This window comes from Anarhichas minor, unplaced genomic scaffold (assembly GCF_050575085.1).
Source record: "Anarhichas minor isolate MPS153535 unplaced genomic scaffold, ASM5057508v1 ptg000027l, whole genome shotgun sequence".
Classification (NCBI taxonomy): domain Eukaryota; kingdom Metazoa; phylum Chordata; class Actinopteri; order Perciformes; family Anarhichadidae; genus Anarhichas; species Anarhichas minor.
The window spans coordinates 13268099-13284048 of NW_027466473.1; the positions used below are offsets into that span (position 1 = coordinate 13268099).

Below are 15950 nucleotides of genomic sequence, written 5' to 3' on the forward strand. Positions count from 1 at the left end.
GTATACATTGTTGTGTATGCACCGTGCTGATGCTCGGCCCCTCTTTGATGAACTCATGTACGGTCCTGAAAAGTACATCATGTTTCTCAGTATCATACAAATCTTTGCACAAACTGCAGCCATGCTTTTTATTTGACTGCAACTGTTGCCAAAGCCTATGCATATCGCTCTCTATACAAATAGTAACCATCAAATTAAAGAGTATTCAGCAAAAAAAAATGAAATGGCAGAGAATTGTTCATATCCAAAAGCCCGGGAAATACATGGGTCTATTCTCTCAGGACTTACAGTAGCCTTGACGGATGTTCTAACATCACCTCTAGGACCACTAAGGTCTAGGTCGATAGATTTTCTAGTCACATCCAGACGCTGCTGTTTATGGCATTATGGATTTTAGTTTGTTGTATCACAGTTTACAATGAAAGGTCATTCTTTCTCCAGCCTGCTGCAGTGAGAGGTGTAGCCTACAGCGTATTTTTCTTTTAAGGGTAAGTTTCAAGGCCCACAATCAACTGCTTATTTCCCACAATTTAACAACCAGCAAAACAAAAATGGATAATTGCATGCATGAATGACAACTAAACGAGCCAGTCTTTCACTTCTTTCAAGTTATTTACACAAAAGCTTTCTACAGAAAGTGTGTGTTTGGAGTAAATGAGGAGGAACGTTAGAGAGGAATAATAAGCCAACAACGACCAGACTAATGGAAGTGTCCCTTTATTTAAGGAACAAAGCGCAAAATATCATATGTCATGGATATTTTAACCATGAATTAAATATAGTCGATAGTCCGTCCTAAACCTTTTTAAAACCTAATTTTACATTTTTCAGTAAAGTTTTTAGCAACAAAATTATGTTTTTGTTGCACTGAAGATTGTCAAAAGTTCAAGGAATACAACAATAGCCTGTAGGTTCTGACAGTAGAGACAGGACATATTTGGAGAGGGATAGACAGCTGACATGCTACAATGATCCATGATCACACTGGATCAAGGGACTTTACAGATAAGCAGTTTGGGATTCCCCTGAGCTTTATTTTCTGAAGATGTAAAAAAAAAATAATAATCATAACAATTAATAATGAACATTGGCACAGACTAACCTGCTAATGCATACATTATCTGTTTTATTGTGCATTAAATAAATTAAATGATCGTTTTTTGCAATATTACAACTATTTATTTGATTATTTAGTGAGTCAAATATTCCTCTATCGTCAAAGCAGCCACACAATAAAGTTAGTGGAGTTGTTGACCTTTATCTTTCTGACATAGCATGCAAAGCATCTAGAATATCTGCATGCCCACAGTCTGGATGTTCACAGGTGACATGATCATGTGACATGATCATGATCAAGAAGTTTTAAGTTCCCTTGTACGTCTATATGTCGTTAGAGACTCTGACAGGAGAAACTCAGTAAATGTGTGATGAACCTGGGAAATTCAGCTCATCTTCTAGTCCCCCCCCCCCCCCCCCCCCCCTCCCCCTGTGAATGTCAGCTGCACTGCCCATTGGCGACAGGGCTGAGGCAACAAGCCCTAAAAACCCTCCAATACGCGCAGAGATGGGCGGTAGCACTTGAGCACAGGCTCTCAAGTGTCTGAAGTTAAAACTCCTGCGCGCTATTCTCGCGGAGCATGTCGAGGGTCCGGACGGGTAGATGCACGGGAGTCACCACCGTGTAGGCATCCAGCTGACTCCCAACACTTTGGGGATTTCTACCTTTTTGAGTAAAAAAAAAAAAGACCGGAGCGTTTTTCAGCACCTCGGCAGAGTGACTGGTTTTTTTTTTTCGGGTGGGTTGGATCACATCCGTCGCTATGTTGCTCCGTGGACTTCTCTTGTGTTTTTCACTAACAGGTATTGTTTTCGCGCAGCCCGACAGCTCTGGACTATTTTACGCGCTGAGATCTGAACTGTCAGAAGACGCGATATTGGTTGCCAACAGCGGAATACGTGTGCCTTTCGGGAGATCGGTCTTCATCGATCCCGTCAACGATCTGGTGATTCAGACGCAGCCGGGAGACCGGTGCAGCATCACCGTCCTGGACAATGATCCGCTCTCACAGAGACCGGGGCATCTCTCTCCCAAAAAGTTTCCGTGTGATTTCGGTCCCAATGATGTGACGTACGTGCACTACGGGTCCAGAAGTCCGGCTAAAGACAGAGTGAGGCTGCAGCTCAGGTATGATGCGCAAACTGAAACCGTTATTATCCCGTTTATGATGGAGGTTGAAGTAGTTTTTACTCAACTAGATATACTCACCAAAAACATGCCTCTCACTGTTGATAATCTCAAAGCGACCAGTAACCCCATTGATAAGAAGATTTTAGAGTTTACTTATGACAGAGACTCTCATAAATGTGAGGTCACATCCCTGACCAGTGGCAGCCCACTGCCCAGATATGGAAGACTCATTGACGGGGGGAAACTTTCCAAAATGATGGACTGTGATGAATTCATGCAAGCTGACATCCGCTATGAGCACACGTTTGACCGCAAGTCTCCCAATAGGGACTACGTTCCCATGGTTGTGGAGCTGCATGATAAGGAAGGCAACCTAGTGAAACAGGAGTATTTCCATCTTATGATTCGCATCAAAGGGGGGGAAGAAAACACTCCCCCCAAACCCAGCTTTGTGTCCATGATGATGATGGAGATCAGCCAGTTCGTCATGACCGCCCTCACGCCTGATATGATCGCTGCTGAAGATGCTGAGTCAGACCCAGATGAGCTTATTTTCAACATCACCTCTCCCTTATCTTATGAGGAGGGCTACATAGTAAGCACCGATGATAGAAACCTGCCTATCACGTCCTTCTACCAGAGAGACTTGCGTGATCTGAAAATTGCTTACAAGCCGCCCTCCCTGGACTCAGACACTGAGAGGATTTTCCAGCTTGAGTTTGAGGTGGTAGACACAGACGGGGCCGTCTCCGACCCCTTTGCTTTTATGATAGTCGTGAAGCCGATGAACTCTTTGGCCCCCGTTGTGACGCGTAACACGGGTCAGCTGCTGTACGAGGGGCAGTCTCGGCCTCTCTTCAGCGCCCACAACTTGGAGATCAGCGATGAAGACAACCTGGACACAGTCACCATCACAGTGGTGGATGGGCTGCGCCACGGGGACCTCATGGTGCTGGGCTCTCACAGGAAACTCTTCACACCTGCTGACCTAGCAACAGGGGTCGTCGTGTACCAGCACGATGGGAGCGACACGTACAGCGACAACATTGTCTTCAAGATGTCGGATGGAAAAAACGAGGTCGAATTCTTGTTTCCCATCACAATCGTTCCCACTGATGACGAGCCACCGATTATAAATGCCAACACCGGCCTGGTGCTATTCAAAAACCAGATGATGCCTATATCACCCCTCATGCTTAGCGCTGCCGACATTGACTCTGAGGACTCAACTATTAAATTCACCATTGTCACTCCCTTTTCTACCATTGGCACAGTGCTCTTAAGGCAGTCAGACGCCCCAGAGGACCCCTCCTCTTGGAAATTCAATGCTGAGGATGAAGTGTATGAGAAGGAGGTGACGGAGTGGCTTCAGAAAGATATCACTGATGGAAAGCTGTTTTACAAGCACACAGGCCCTCACAGCACAGATACCATCATGGATCAGTTTGTGTTCACAGTTCAGGATGACAACGACCCCCCTAATGAGTCAGGAGAGAGTGCATTTATAATTCGGGTTTTACCCATAGATGACATACCCCCTGAGCTGTTCCCTGGCACCAACCTGCAGATGACGGTTCAGGAGTTCAAGCTCACTCACTTCAGCAAAGAAGTTCTGCGCTACACCGATTTGGACTCTGAGGACCGTGACCTCAAATACACAGTTATCCAGCCCCCAATGGATACCGATGAAAATAACCCAGTTGTGTTTGGTTCTTTGATTCTGACAGACAGCCCCGACACTGAAGTCACAGAGTTCACACAAGCTCAAATTAACCACCATAAGATCTCCTACGGCCCCCCAGATGTTGAGCTTGGAATTACAGCCCACGTCGCGCAGTTTCGTTACACTGTTGAAGACACGGCTGGGAACAGCGTGGAAGGAGCTTTCACTATTTACCTCCAGCCTGTCAACAACAAACCCCCTCAGATTACAAACACAGGCTTTACTGTGTTTGAACGTGGAATGCACATCATCAGTATTGCGGAGCTAGACGCCACAGACCTCGACACAGAGAGCAAACAGATTACCTTTACTCTAAGCCAGCCCGCTAAATATGGCCAGGTCCAGGTTGCATTCACTGATCTAGAGAAAAAAGGGGTTTTCAGACTGGAGGATATCTCAGAAGGGAAGACATCATACAGTCATGGTGGGGAGGAGACGATGAGCGATGAATTTCTGCTGGATGTCAGCGATGGGATTCATGTTGTAACCGTGACGGTCAAAGTTAATGTAAAGCCTGTCGATGATGAAACTCCAACCGTCAATCTGCCTCCGGGAACAATCGGCTCTCATATGGATGTGCTGGAAAATGGAGCATCAGAAATCACAACTAATGTCATTCAAGGCCATGATGATGACACAGATGACCTCCTGCTCACCTTTATTGTGGAAGATCCTCCAGTAATGGGTGAAATATTGCTTAAAGGAGTGCCTGCCACACGTTTCACACAGGCTGATATTATCAATGGTGTGGTTGTGTATGCACACACCGGTGGGGAGATAGGTCTCGCCTCTGAGCAGGATGGCTTCAATTTGACTCTCACAGACATGTCCGATGATTGGACAGTGGGTGGAAATAACGTCAACGGGGTCCATGTTCGAGTCACTATCCTTCCTGTTGACAGCCAGGCCCCTGAGGTCGGAGTTGGGATTCAATTCAGTGTCATTGAAGGGGAGAAATACGCCATTGGCCCTCAGCACTTAAACGCTGATGATAATGACACTCCAACGGATGATATCCTTTGCACCATCTTTGTCCAGCCCACTGCCGGCTATGTGGAAAATATATCACCCGCCCCAGGCTCAGAAAAGTCCAGGTCAGGAACAGCTATCAGTGCTTTTACCATCAGAGACATCAGGGAGAGGAATATCCACTATGTGCAGAGCATTCACAAAGGGGTAGAGCCAGTGGAAGACAGGTTCACATTTAGGTGCTCTGATGGGATCAATTTCTCAGAGAACCATTTCTTCCCTATTGTTATCATCCCATCAAATGATGAAAAGCCAGAGATTTATCTGAGGGAGATAGTCGTGATGGAGGGAATGAACATCGTCATCGACACTCCAATTCTGAACGGGGCCGACGCCGATGTTCCACCAGAGGAGCTGATGTTCATAATTTCCAAACCTCCCAAACATGGTGCCATTTTAAACCAGCTGTCCACGGGCTCAGTTTTGGTGACTAATTTCACTTTAGAGCAGATTAGGGAGGCGTCAAGTATTATTTATGAGCACGATGACTCAGAGACAACAGAGGACAGCTTTGATGTCACTCTGACTGATGGAAAGTTCTCTGTGCAGAAAACAGCCATGGTTATGATCATCGCTGTTGATGACGAGACCCCCAGAATGCTCAGCAACGACGGCCTGGAGGTGGAAATTGGGGAGACCAAGGAGATCGACAACAAAGTGCTCAAAGCAACAGATTTAGATTCAGATGACAGTACGCTCACATACGTCACCCGGTTCGGGCCTGGTCAGGGTCTCCTGCAGAGGAAAACCCCATCCGGGTCTCTGGAGAACATCACGCTAGGCATGAATTTCACACAAGCTGACATCGACGCAGGGCTTATTCTTTACACACACAACGGTCAGGAGGGCATCCGGGACTTGGTTAAATTTGATGTCACCGATGGAATGAACCCACTAATTGATCGTTACTTCTACATCACTGTGGGCAGTATTGACATGGTGTTCCCCGATGTGGTCAGTAAAGGTGTGTCTCTGAGAGAAGGTGGCAGAGTGACTTTGACCACAGATCTCCTCAGCACTACTGACCTCAACAGCCCTGATGAGAATTTAATATTCACTGTCACAAGGGCCCCTGTCAGAGGCCACTTGGAGTGCACAGATACTCCTGGGATGCCCATTGTGGCTTTTACTCAGCTCCAGCTGGCTGGCAGCAAAATTTACTACATCCACACGTCAGACGATGAGGTAAAAATGGACAGTTTTGAGTTCGAAGTCACTGACGGCTACAATCCTATTTTCAGAACCTTCAGAGTCTCCATTGTGGATGTTGATAATAAGAAACCTGTTGTTACTGTAAATAGTTTGGTTGTCACTGAAGGGCAGATTAAGCTGATTACGCCATTTGAGCTCACTGCAGAGGACCAGGACACAGCTGAGAAGCTGCTGAAATTCTCAGTCAGCCAGCTGCCTGTTCACGGAAAACTCCTTTACAACAAGTCCACGCCCGTCACCAGCTTCACCAAACAAGACCTCAATGAAAACCTCATCAGCTACAAACACGACGGAACTGAATCATCAGCGGACTCCTTCTCCTTTACAGTCACCGATGGCACACACACTGACTTTTACGTATTCCCCGATACTGTGTTCGAGACTCGGCGCCCTCAAACCATGAAGATCACCATCGTGGCTCATGACAACGGCGTCCCACAGATCGTGGTGAATAAAGGCGCCCCTGCTTTGAAGATCCTGGCCACAGGTCACCTGGGGTTCCCCATCAGCTCCAAAGCGCTGAGAGCAGAGGACAGAGACAGCACCCCGGCCTCCCTGGTCTTCCACATCACCACGCAGCCCAAACGCGGTTACATCGTTAACCTGGCACAAGGGAACAACTCCATCAACACATTTAGTCAAGGTAAACAAACACCCACCAGTATTATAATGCATGACCTTTGCACGAATATTGCATGTGAATAACATAATCAAATGACAATGGCTTTTTTTAAGTACTGTTCAGTGGTTGAGTGATGCTGGATAGAAAAAAAGGGGATTTAATAATGTAATTATCAGTTCTGTTAAACAAAATTACCTTATTAATGGTCATCCCACTCTCTAATATACTGCTAAAATAATTATTACATTATTGCATTACATTATTAGTAAGCTAAACTACAGTAATGTCAATCTAACATGAAAAAATGCTTTTCCCCACTCAAACATCTTTAAACATTGCTGAATATCATTACTGTGCTTATTTGGCAAGTGGAAGCAGTTTTTTTCCCTATAATTATATTCCTTAATACTTTATTCAGAGTAAAATGTTTAAGTTAAAAATCCCTGCAAACCTGTACGTTTTGATGAATGTTTCACACGATTTTAATTTATGGAGTAATAATTATTCATATGTGTGACAAGTGCAGGCTTGGGAATTTCAATAGTTAATTTGTGGGCCTGATTTAGATGTGACTTCCTCATCAAATCATAATTAGCAGACCAAAGTTGGAGGCTGATGTTTGGCACAAATGTCTTGTAGACGGTTCGAGATGAATAATTTATTTTTCCTGCATCTCCGGGGAGACGCTCACATCTGATGTTCTCTACAGTGGTTTGTTAAATGAAGCAAGACAGAAGTAGAGGATCAAGTGAAAAGGTCAGAGCAGATATTTTAGTGAAAGGACGGCATTTGAGCTGCGGACCGTTCCCATGGTTTGACCTGGTCAGTCAGCACTGATTTGAAATGATTTATAGCAATTTGTGCATCTTAAATATTTATATAGAAACCTAAAAACTCTCGACGTAACACATTTCCATACAGAGCGAGATATGCCGCCTGAATTGAATTTGTCCATTCCTGCATGTCTGTGTATTGATAACACACACCGAATCAAGGCAACAATGCTGTTGATTGAGGCTTAAAGCGATGCAATCAATGCAGTATTTCATGTCACGCTGAGGCAATTATACAAAGAAGTAAGAAAATTCACCTGCTTCTGCCACAGCTTGGCATAAGCACAGACAAAAAACAGAGTGAACAAGTGCTCCTCAGTCGACAGGAGACGGACACTTCAGACAGCCACTGTGTGCCTGTGGTCTTTGGAAAAAGAGAGGCAAAGGGGCAGAAGAGGGGGCAGAAAGAGCAAGAAAAATGGAAGAGAGTGCAAAGGAGGCAGGAGGAAAGGGGGAGGCGTAAGTGGCATGAGAGAAATAAAGAATGAGGCAAGGGGCGTGAGAGAGAGAGCAAACGGGCTCGTCAGAGGAATCAGTCAGGTGAAAGAGACAATCCCTCGCTCTTTATTTACTCTTCCTATTTCCAGGGCACATCCCATGAGGCATTCTTTTTAAATATTTGATGAACAACGTGCCCCCGGTTCACAGTGTTGACTTTACATTTGCAAGGTCCTCGGGTTCAGGGCTGTGTCACAGAGAAGACCATTTTTTCCTGCCGCCTCTCCCGTGCGAGCAGATCGATACTCGCTAATGTGAAGAAAACGAACACTAGTCTGTGTGTAGAACAATACTCTCACCAACACATAATGTACAAATGTAAGATGGTTGTACGTTGTTCTTTTTGTCCGTGTCCTCATGTTAGCAGAGGCAGCAATGACAGGAAGCCAACTAAGAGGGTTTTAGAGGCACACCAGCCAGGAGTCAGGGGTTTATACTTTTATGAACCTCCTTCCGGTGACATCTATTATTGAAGGACATGGTTCGCAGAGGCCAAGCCCTTTCACAGTCTTGATGATTTTTCTGCACTGTAATAGACGTTTCTGGAGAATGGTGGAGAAAACAATAAAGGCAGACAGAAACCCTGTAATTCAAGTAGCAAGGAAAACAGCTGTGGAAGTGTACTCTAATAATCCACCGCAATCCTGCTTTTAACATTCTTACCCCCGTCTGTCATTAAATGATCCGTTGTCACCTGGTTTTCGGGGCTGTTGACACAGAGAGCGGGCAGGTTCAGGATTTAAACGTTTCTTGTTGGTTTTAGCTCGAGCTGTCTCGGATTTAAGGTCGTGGCTTTATCGTCCTGGATTGCGGATGCATGACTTTCAGAACGCGTACTCTGGTAGAAAATTGTTCATGCTGAGTGCTGATAAGGAACAGAATCCGTGTGATACTAGAGACCTGCTGTTACTGTAGCTGATATGGTGTTGAAGCAGGACAGCTTCCATCTTTGAACAATTATTCGACAGAGAGTGTTGGAACAAGCCAGAGAGCCGTAATACATCTTCAAAGTGTGTTTGAGACTATTTCTGTGTAGCCAGCGTGAAACTTCACATTTTTTATCTTCAAATGCTAATTGTTTCATGAATATATGTTTTTAATCTTGACAATGGCAAATCTCTTCGATATCCAATTTCTAATTTAGCCATCACCTTGTGATTATTGGAGTAAGGTTACACTTTTCGTCATGCATCATTAACACGACACTGGCCTTCATTTGCATGTTATTAATTACATCAAAACATTTGTGGTTGTTTGCGCGTCATTTAGATTCTTTGTTGGTTTTTCTTTTGCTGGTTTGATTGATTTTACCATATTTGCATAAATTTATTTTTTTTTGGTGCTTCTTGCAGCCCTAATATTTCTTTATACCCGTTGTGTCACTCCTAACTCCTCGTTACTTTCCCGTTCCAGCCAATATTGATGACCTGAACATCTGCTATGTGTTACGGAAGGAAGAAAACGCTACTTCTGATCTCTTCCATTTCTCCGTTGAGGATAACGGTAAGATTTCACCTTTTTATCTTTATATTTGCATTTTCATTTTAGCCACCTTTTCTCTCTGCCCAGAGGCTTTTCGTTGTATGAGCAGAAAGGTCCTGAATGTTTTACTAAATGACATTTCAGCAAAATGTTGATGGATACAAATTGGCTCAGGTGAAGATCAAACCTGTCACGTATTGGCTATGGTCTCTCTAACATTAAGACTCATCTTTTTGGGTGAATCTGTATCTCTCCTTTTCTCTCCGAGTTTAGTTGTCAGGGTTCAGAGAATCACACTCGCATGATATTTCAGCTCATCGGGAGTTTAATTTTGTAAATCTTTTGAAAGCGACTTATATTTGCTCTGACTTCATTTCATTCTGGATTTGCCTATAAACTGATCTGCTATTCAAAGCAGCCTTGCAGCTGTGGGTCAGAATATCAATCTCTGACAAACGTGCCTGTGCCGACAGAGGCCTTTGTCTGTAACTGTACGCTACAAGTGATGCTACATCGTGTTAACTTGCTGATGGCCTGATGAGGCTCACAGGTTCATCAAAGATAACAGAGTCATTTTTGAGGTGCCGAGATTGGCGCACATCACTTTCACAGTTTTGTGATTTAATGCGACTGCCTGTGTAATTTGTGAATGCAGGATATGTCGAGCTGTATTACAGTATATTCTATCTCCAACCAAGGCTGATTTCTCAGGGCGTTTTTGTCAGCATAGAGACAATATTAACCAACATGTATTGAGAATACAAGCTACCCAATACATACTGTAGATCAAATTTAAAGAAGCACTGAGTTGTTCAGTCTAAACTAGGCTTGTGTCAATATTTCAACTGTCTGCCTCCAGAGGGTTAGGGCAACTCTCGTACGTAAAGCAAAGAGCACTTTCAGTTTGAACAACATACTTACATTTTTATGTGTAAAATCCTGCTATGACTAATTTGAGATGCATTATGACCATCATTAACTTCCTGATTTATGAACATGAAATGGTCTCTTTAAATTCTGTACATTTCCTTCTATATGTTCGCTTGTGATAGGCATGAAATTAGGTTCCATTTACTGAGGCAGCAGCTCATCAAGCAATCAGCAACTGGGAGATTTTCTGCGAGTGAAGGAGAGCTTAAGAGGTGGTTGCATTTGTCTGAGATCAAAAGATATATATATGAGTAAAAGCATAAATGTTAAGGATAATGCACTTCAAATGGAGAAATGCTGCAAACACATGCAAAAGTGGAAGAGCATGGAAGTTGCAATCCTAAACAAACACAAAAGGTTGGTTGTCTTAGTATTTTTAAAAGCACATTTTTTCATTGCTTCCTTGTGTTTTTTGTCCTGCTGCTGCTGTAACCAATAGAAGTAATGATTATCTGTTCACAGAAAGGTAAAGCAATGTAGTATCAGCACATGGAATGGCATTACAAGTAATACAAAATGTCTCGATTTCATATTCAAAAAATAGAGTACCCACAATTAATTATTTCATAAAACCTTTATGGCACCACAACTCCAAGTCCACATTATAATTTTTTGTTAAAGCAGTCAGATCACAGAGGGTTATGGGTTTCGTCGGTCTTTTCCTTTCTTATTATTGAATTAGTTCAGTGGCGCTCACCCTACATTTTTTCAACTCCACCACAACCTTATTGTACGTGTGCAAATGAGTGCTAACTTCTATGTGTAAAAAAATGACTAATTTAAACATACACCACCCATTTCTTTGAGCAGTGCTCCCTTAAATGTACAGTAAAAAGAAGAGGTGCACTTGTTTTATAGTAGCACGTTTATGTACAGAATGCACTTGGAACAAGTTGAACAAGTTTGTTCAGTCTGTTAATTAACTTCCGTTATGATCAGATGTAAAGGTTTAACAACCCACAGAACTCGTGTAGAGCCTGTGAACCTCATATCATTGAGGTATTTGAATTGAATGGACTTTGAAGGGAAAATCACAATACTGCTCAAACTACCGTATGCCTTAACCACCAACATCCAAAAATTACATCCACATTACACAAGAAGAATACCATGTATTGCACAATTTGGGGCTAAAAACACAAACTAATGGTTTTGTAATATAGCCCTGCACTCCTTTTTCACATTGTGGTGCTTATGCACTTGGGAGAAAGTGCTAATGTGTAGACGAGTAACAGGTCCTTTATGCACATTAAAAAAGAAACATTGACTGGTTGATTGTCCATGCTTATGTAAGCTTCTTTTCTTTCTTTTTCTATGCTCTTGGCTTAAATAAAAAAGGCCTGTGGCATTTAAAAGGGAACTCTGTAATTGACTTACAGGAGTTTATATGATCAATCCATACGTTTACGGGATCCTCTTGGGCATCCTTCCCTTGCAAGAGGGTTGGTGGTACTGATTCCAGATAAAACCCTGTTAACATACCGCTAAAAGGCAGCACAGCAGCACGTACAACAAAGTGCAAAGTATCCTTCTCAGTTTTCTTCCTCCCCATAAATCCCCCGAATCAACTCCTCCGTGTCTACAAGCCTGTATTTTACAGGAAGTGAGCATAATGTGAAACATTACATTCACGGAAGCAGGTACACCAATCCAGATGTGCATTGGTAGACACTCACGCAAATAATCCCACACATGCATGCACAGCAGGGCACAGAGGGGTAGCCGTAGGCTAAGGGCCAGTGGGGCCTCCAGCACAAAGAGTTGTTTGATATTTAAGAGCCCAGGCAGCATTGTGGGTAATGAGAGCCCTGGGCGTCTGAGCTGGGCAGAGCTCCGAGGCAGCCACTGGTAATTACGTGGCCCTATTACAGGCTCATCTACAGGGGAAGAGTGTCAGGAAGAACCTTCTGTCACAGGTTAATACCCACTGGGATCACTATAGTTAACTGAAATGGGCTGCAACATGGCTTGTTTCCCAGGCTTCTCTTTGGCCATTGGATGTTCCGTTGACAGTTATAATGGAGCAACTCCAAACAAAAATGACTTTGTAGAAATTTGAAAAATCATAAATAAAACCACAATATAAAAAGTAGGTCTGAGACTAATGATGATTTTCATTACGGATTGGTCTGCCAATTTTTTTCTCTAACTATAAAATGTCAACATAAATCCTTAAATGTGAGAAGCTGGAACAGGAGAATGTTCCACTTCTGCGTAAACGATGAATTCATTATAACAATACTTTCCTATTATTTTCAGTCCATTGACTGATCGATTAATTATCTAATCATTCAGTTCTACGTAACAGGCCAGTTCATCGGAATTACGAAAGCACACATTTTTGCTCTTAACTTGAGTACTGCAGATAGTTTGGGTTTTATTTTCCAAGTTTTGAGATATGTCAAACAGAAGCATTGTACGGCTAGATACCACTGACGGTAAGTGGGTGAATTGCATGTTGTATCTGACGGCACCCAGCTACTTAAAATACGTAGACATTTGTCATTTTCATTTAGTTACACTTCAATACAGAAAGATCTTTTCTGAGAAGGCTGAATAAGACCAGCATATTTAGTCCCAGTCTCTCTGCTCATCCAGTCTTTTTTCAGTACGTTTCTCCTCCCACTGCAAACTAGGTTGATTGTTTCAATAGAATCCTTTCATCCCATCCTCGCCCCTCTTGCACAATAGCAACCCTGACATACCGCTGCTTTATCCAGACTTACAATATGTGCCCTTAAAACATCACCTGCAGCCTCTATATCCCCATTGTGTCCATGTTTTACTCAACACAATACACATTGCACAGCTTTGATCTTCCCAAATATCTCTTGAATATGACAGAAAACTGTGTGTTTGACATTCCCCTTGTTGGGGTTAGAAGACTAATCATCGCGCAGACTACACTGCAAGGGCACCGGTTCTTTATCGTCCGTTTTGTTTGTGCATGACGTGTGATTGGGTGTGGATCTGTGGCGCCACTGTGACCTTTTTTTATTTATTTTTTTCCATCTCTCCAAAAGTCCTTGTGTTTCCCTCTCCTCCGTTGAATGATAAGCGCAGCAAATTATTTATAAGCATTCAGCAGTCAATTTTAAATTGCTTCCATAATGACTTTTAAACTCTTTAACTCGATAGAATGACAGATTCTGATTATGTCTTGGATAAGAAGTGTAAAGTCGTCCATGGACTCACTGAATGTAAATGAGATAATCCGGTTTAGATTGCAGGATTCCTTGGAATTTTTGGAATTGAAAAAGCTGTCATTGTTCTTTCCCAAAGTTGAAACTCATTGTGCTATAACTTTTTCCAACCATCTTCACTAATACCTCTCAGCTGCTTTGTAAGGTGAAGTGAAGGAACCTTAAAAAAAACAATCAATTACAGGCTTAAACTGACTGTCACCCTGGCCACAAATTGAGGTTAATCCCTTTTTTGTTGTCAACCTGTTCAGCAAAGTTTTACAGATCTGGGCAGACGGTATACATCAGCATGCGGCACACACACACACACACTAACACGTCGCCTGGCTTTAGGAGAGGATTTTTCTTTATCCGTCTGCATTCAGGAATTTACTGTCACTCACTTCTCCGAGGACCAAACTCCTATCTTTATCTTCTTCATCTCTCCCTTCTCACACTGTCAGTGTTAGATCTTGTTGGATGTGTTTTATTCAGTGTTTTACTCTGCTGCTCAGCCCCCATGTTTATTATATATTTTCTTCTTTAGTGTTATTTTTGTCTGTCTCACGGCCTATCAATGTCCTCGTTTCCGCTGGAGGTACAGTCTTAATATTTTGCCCTCCCGTCTCGCCGAGTTTAATCTCAAAATATGCTGCGGTTTATTGTGCCGAGCGTCGACTCTGTGTCAGGCGTCAGCGTTGGGTTTTACTGTCACACCCTCGCTGTCTTTTCCTGCCGTCTGTGCCCGCCTGCCGTGCTTGTCTGTCAGCGTTGGTGCTGATGGATCTCTCTGTTGTAGGATTACGGCAGATTCCGCAGTTGTGAATGTCGCTTGCGATGATCTGCATCTAATTAGAGCGCTGAGATGAGAGTGTGAGACTTGTTGAAGAGATTTTTCATCATGTTAATCATCTTTGATTCTGCTTCTCCCTGTGCTTGACAGCCGACGCTCGATGTGTAAACACGCAAGCATGACCAAACACCCTAATCTCAAAAGTAAACAAAAAGCCAGATCATTTATTTTGCCACTGAAATGTTCTAATTTACATTTTTATATGAATACATCCAACATTATCGGCATTGGATTTTCTCATCTTCAGTTTATCTGTTACTTTTTTTTCATTCAGTTACTTTAATTTTAGGAGTTCATTTTTTCATCTAAAGTCTTTCTCTATACCAAAATGAAACAGTTGGAAAGCTCACATACGATCTCCAGCTCTGTTTTATGGACCTTCATAAATTATCCTTACCGTCTTTGTTTTACCGGCATATCATTTTGAATGGATCTTAATCTTTAATTTGTATTTAAATCATATGACCATAAAAATGTAAAGTGATCCTTTATTACCATTTTTCTGTACGCATTGTAATCTAAAAATACACGGCACTGGGGAGCTGTTGTGAGCTCCGCTTTATTATTTGCATTTTGAAACACAACCAAAAACCTTGCGTCTACAAGTAAACAGTCGAAGTAAAAACGAACATTTTCTGGCAAAATAAAATGTTGTTTTAAGGAGGGAAATGAGTGCAGAAAAAAAGAAACCAGAGATTTCAGTTGCTAGTTTATCGTCTCTGTGCTTAGACACAGTTTGCTCTCAGGAATTGGTGACCATCCCGAGATGCATTAAACTCATCCCTCTGTTAAATATTATATTAGTGGTATGGGGAGACTTGCTGGAGTGATGGGCGTGCTGGAGTTCTGTGATGAGCACAAAAAAAATCCTGCATCAGACATTCATCCGGCACTCGGCACACACAGAGACATGTGGGCGTTTACACATTGAAACAGGCATATGACTACACACTCGTGCACAACTGCAGACGCACACATAAACCTCGAGGCTCCACCATTTCTTGGTCCCCGAGCCTTCTCCCTTTAAGCTATGCCCAGGGTCGTATACGGCTGTCTTTGTAGACATCAGTGAAAAACCTCACGGTTATTAAGTGTACCACAAGAACTTCAAAGGACTGAGGATCCTCTGCCCCAGATGTCAGTTTCATATGGTTTCATGTGCCAGGTTGCTTCAGGTGTTTCTGCAGCACAGTCGTGCCTTATGGCTATTGAGTGTAAGCAGGAAACATTACCCTTTTTTTTTTTGTAACTTGTATCTCTTTAAGATGGGTGAGAGGGGGTAACGGATGTGCCCTTCACTTCCTGTGTTGCCCAAAGGCACACGCAGAGACACAATCACATATGCTGTGTATGAGTCGTCCTTCCGTTTGGTTTGGTTTGACGTCCTGTGAAGTGATT

The 15950-nt window shown here is 42.9% G+C and overlaps 1 protein-coding gene across 5 annotated transcripts in view; it reads left to right on the top strand.

Moving 5' to 3' along the window:
* Window positions 1-1792: 1792 nt before the first annotated feature.
* The window catches only part of frem2a (FRAS1 related extracellular matrix 2a), a 51682-nt gene continuing 37524 nt past the window's right edge, over window positions 1793-15950 (top strand). For all 5 annotated transcript variants that reach the window (XM_076101913.1, XM_076101909.1, XM_076101910.1 and 2 more), the window contains exons 1-2: window positions 1793-6795; window positions 9519-9608. In XM_076101913.1, the coding sequence (XP_075958028.1) occupies window positions 1821-6795; window positions 9519-9608 (5065 nt within the window). In that variant the 5' untranslated portion in view covers window positions 1793-1820. The remainder of the gene's footprint in view (window positions 6796-9518; window positions 9609-15950) is intronic.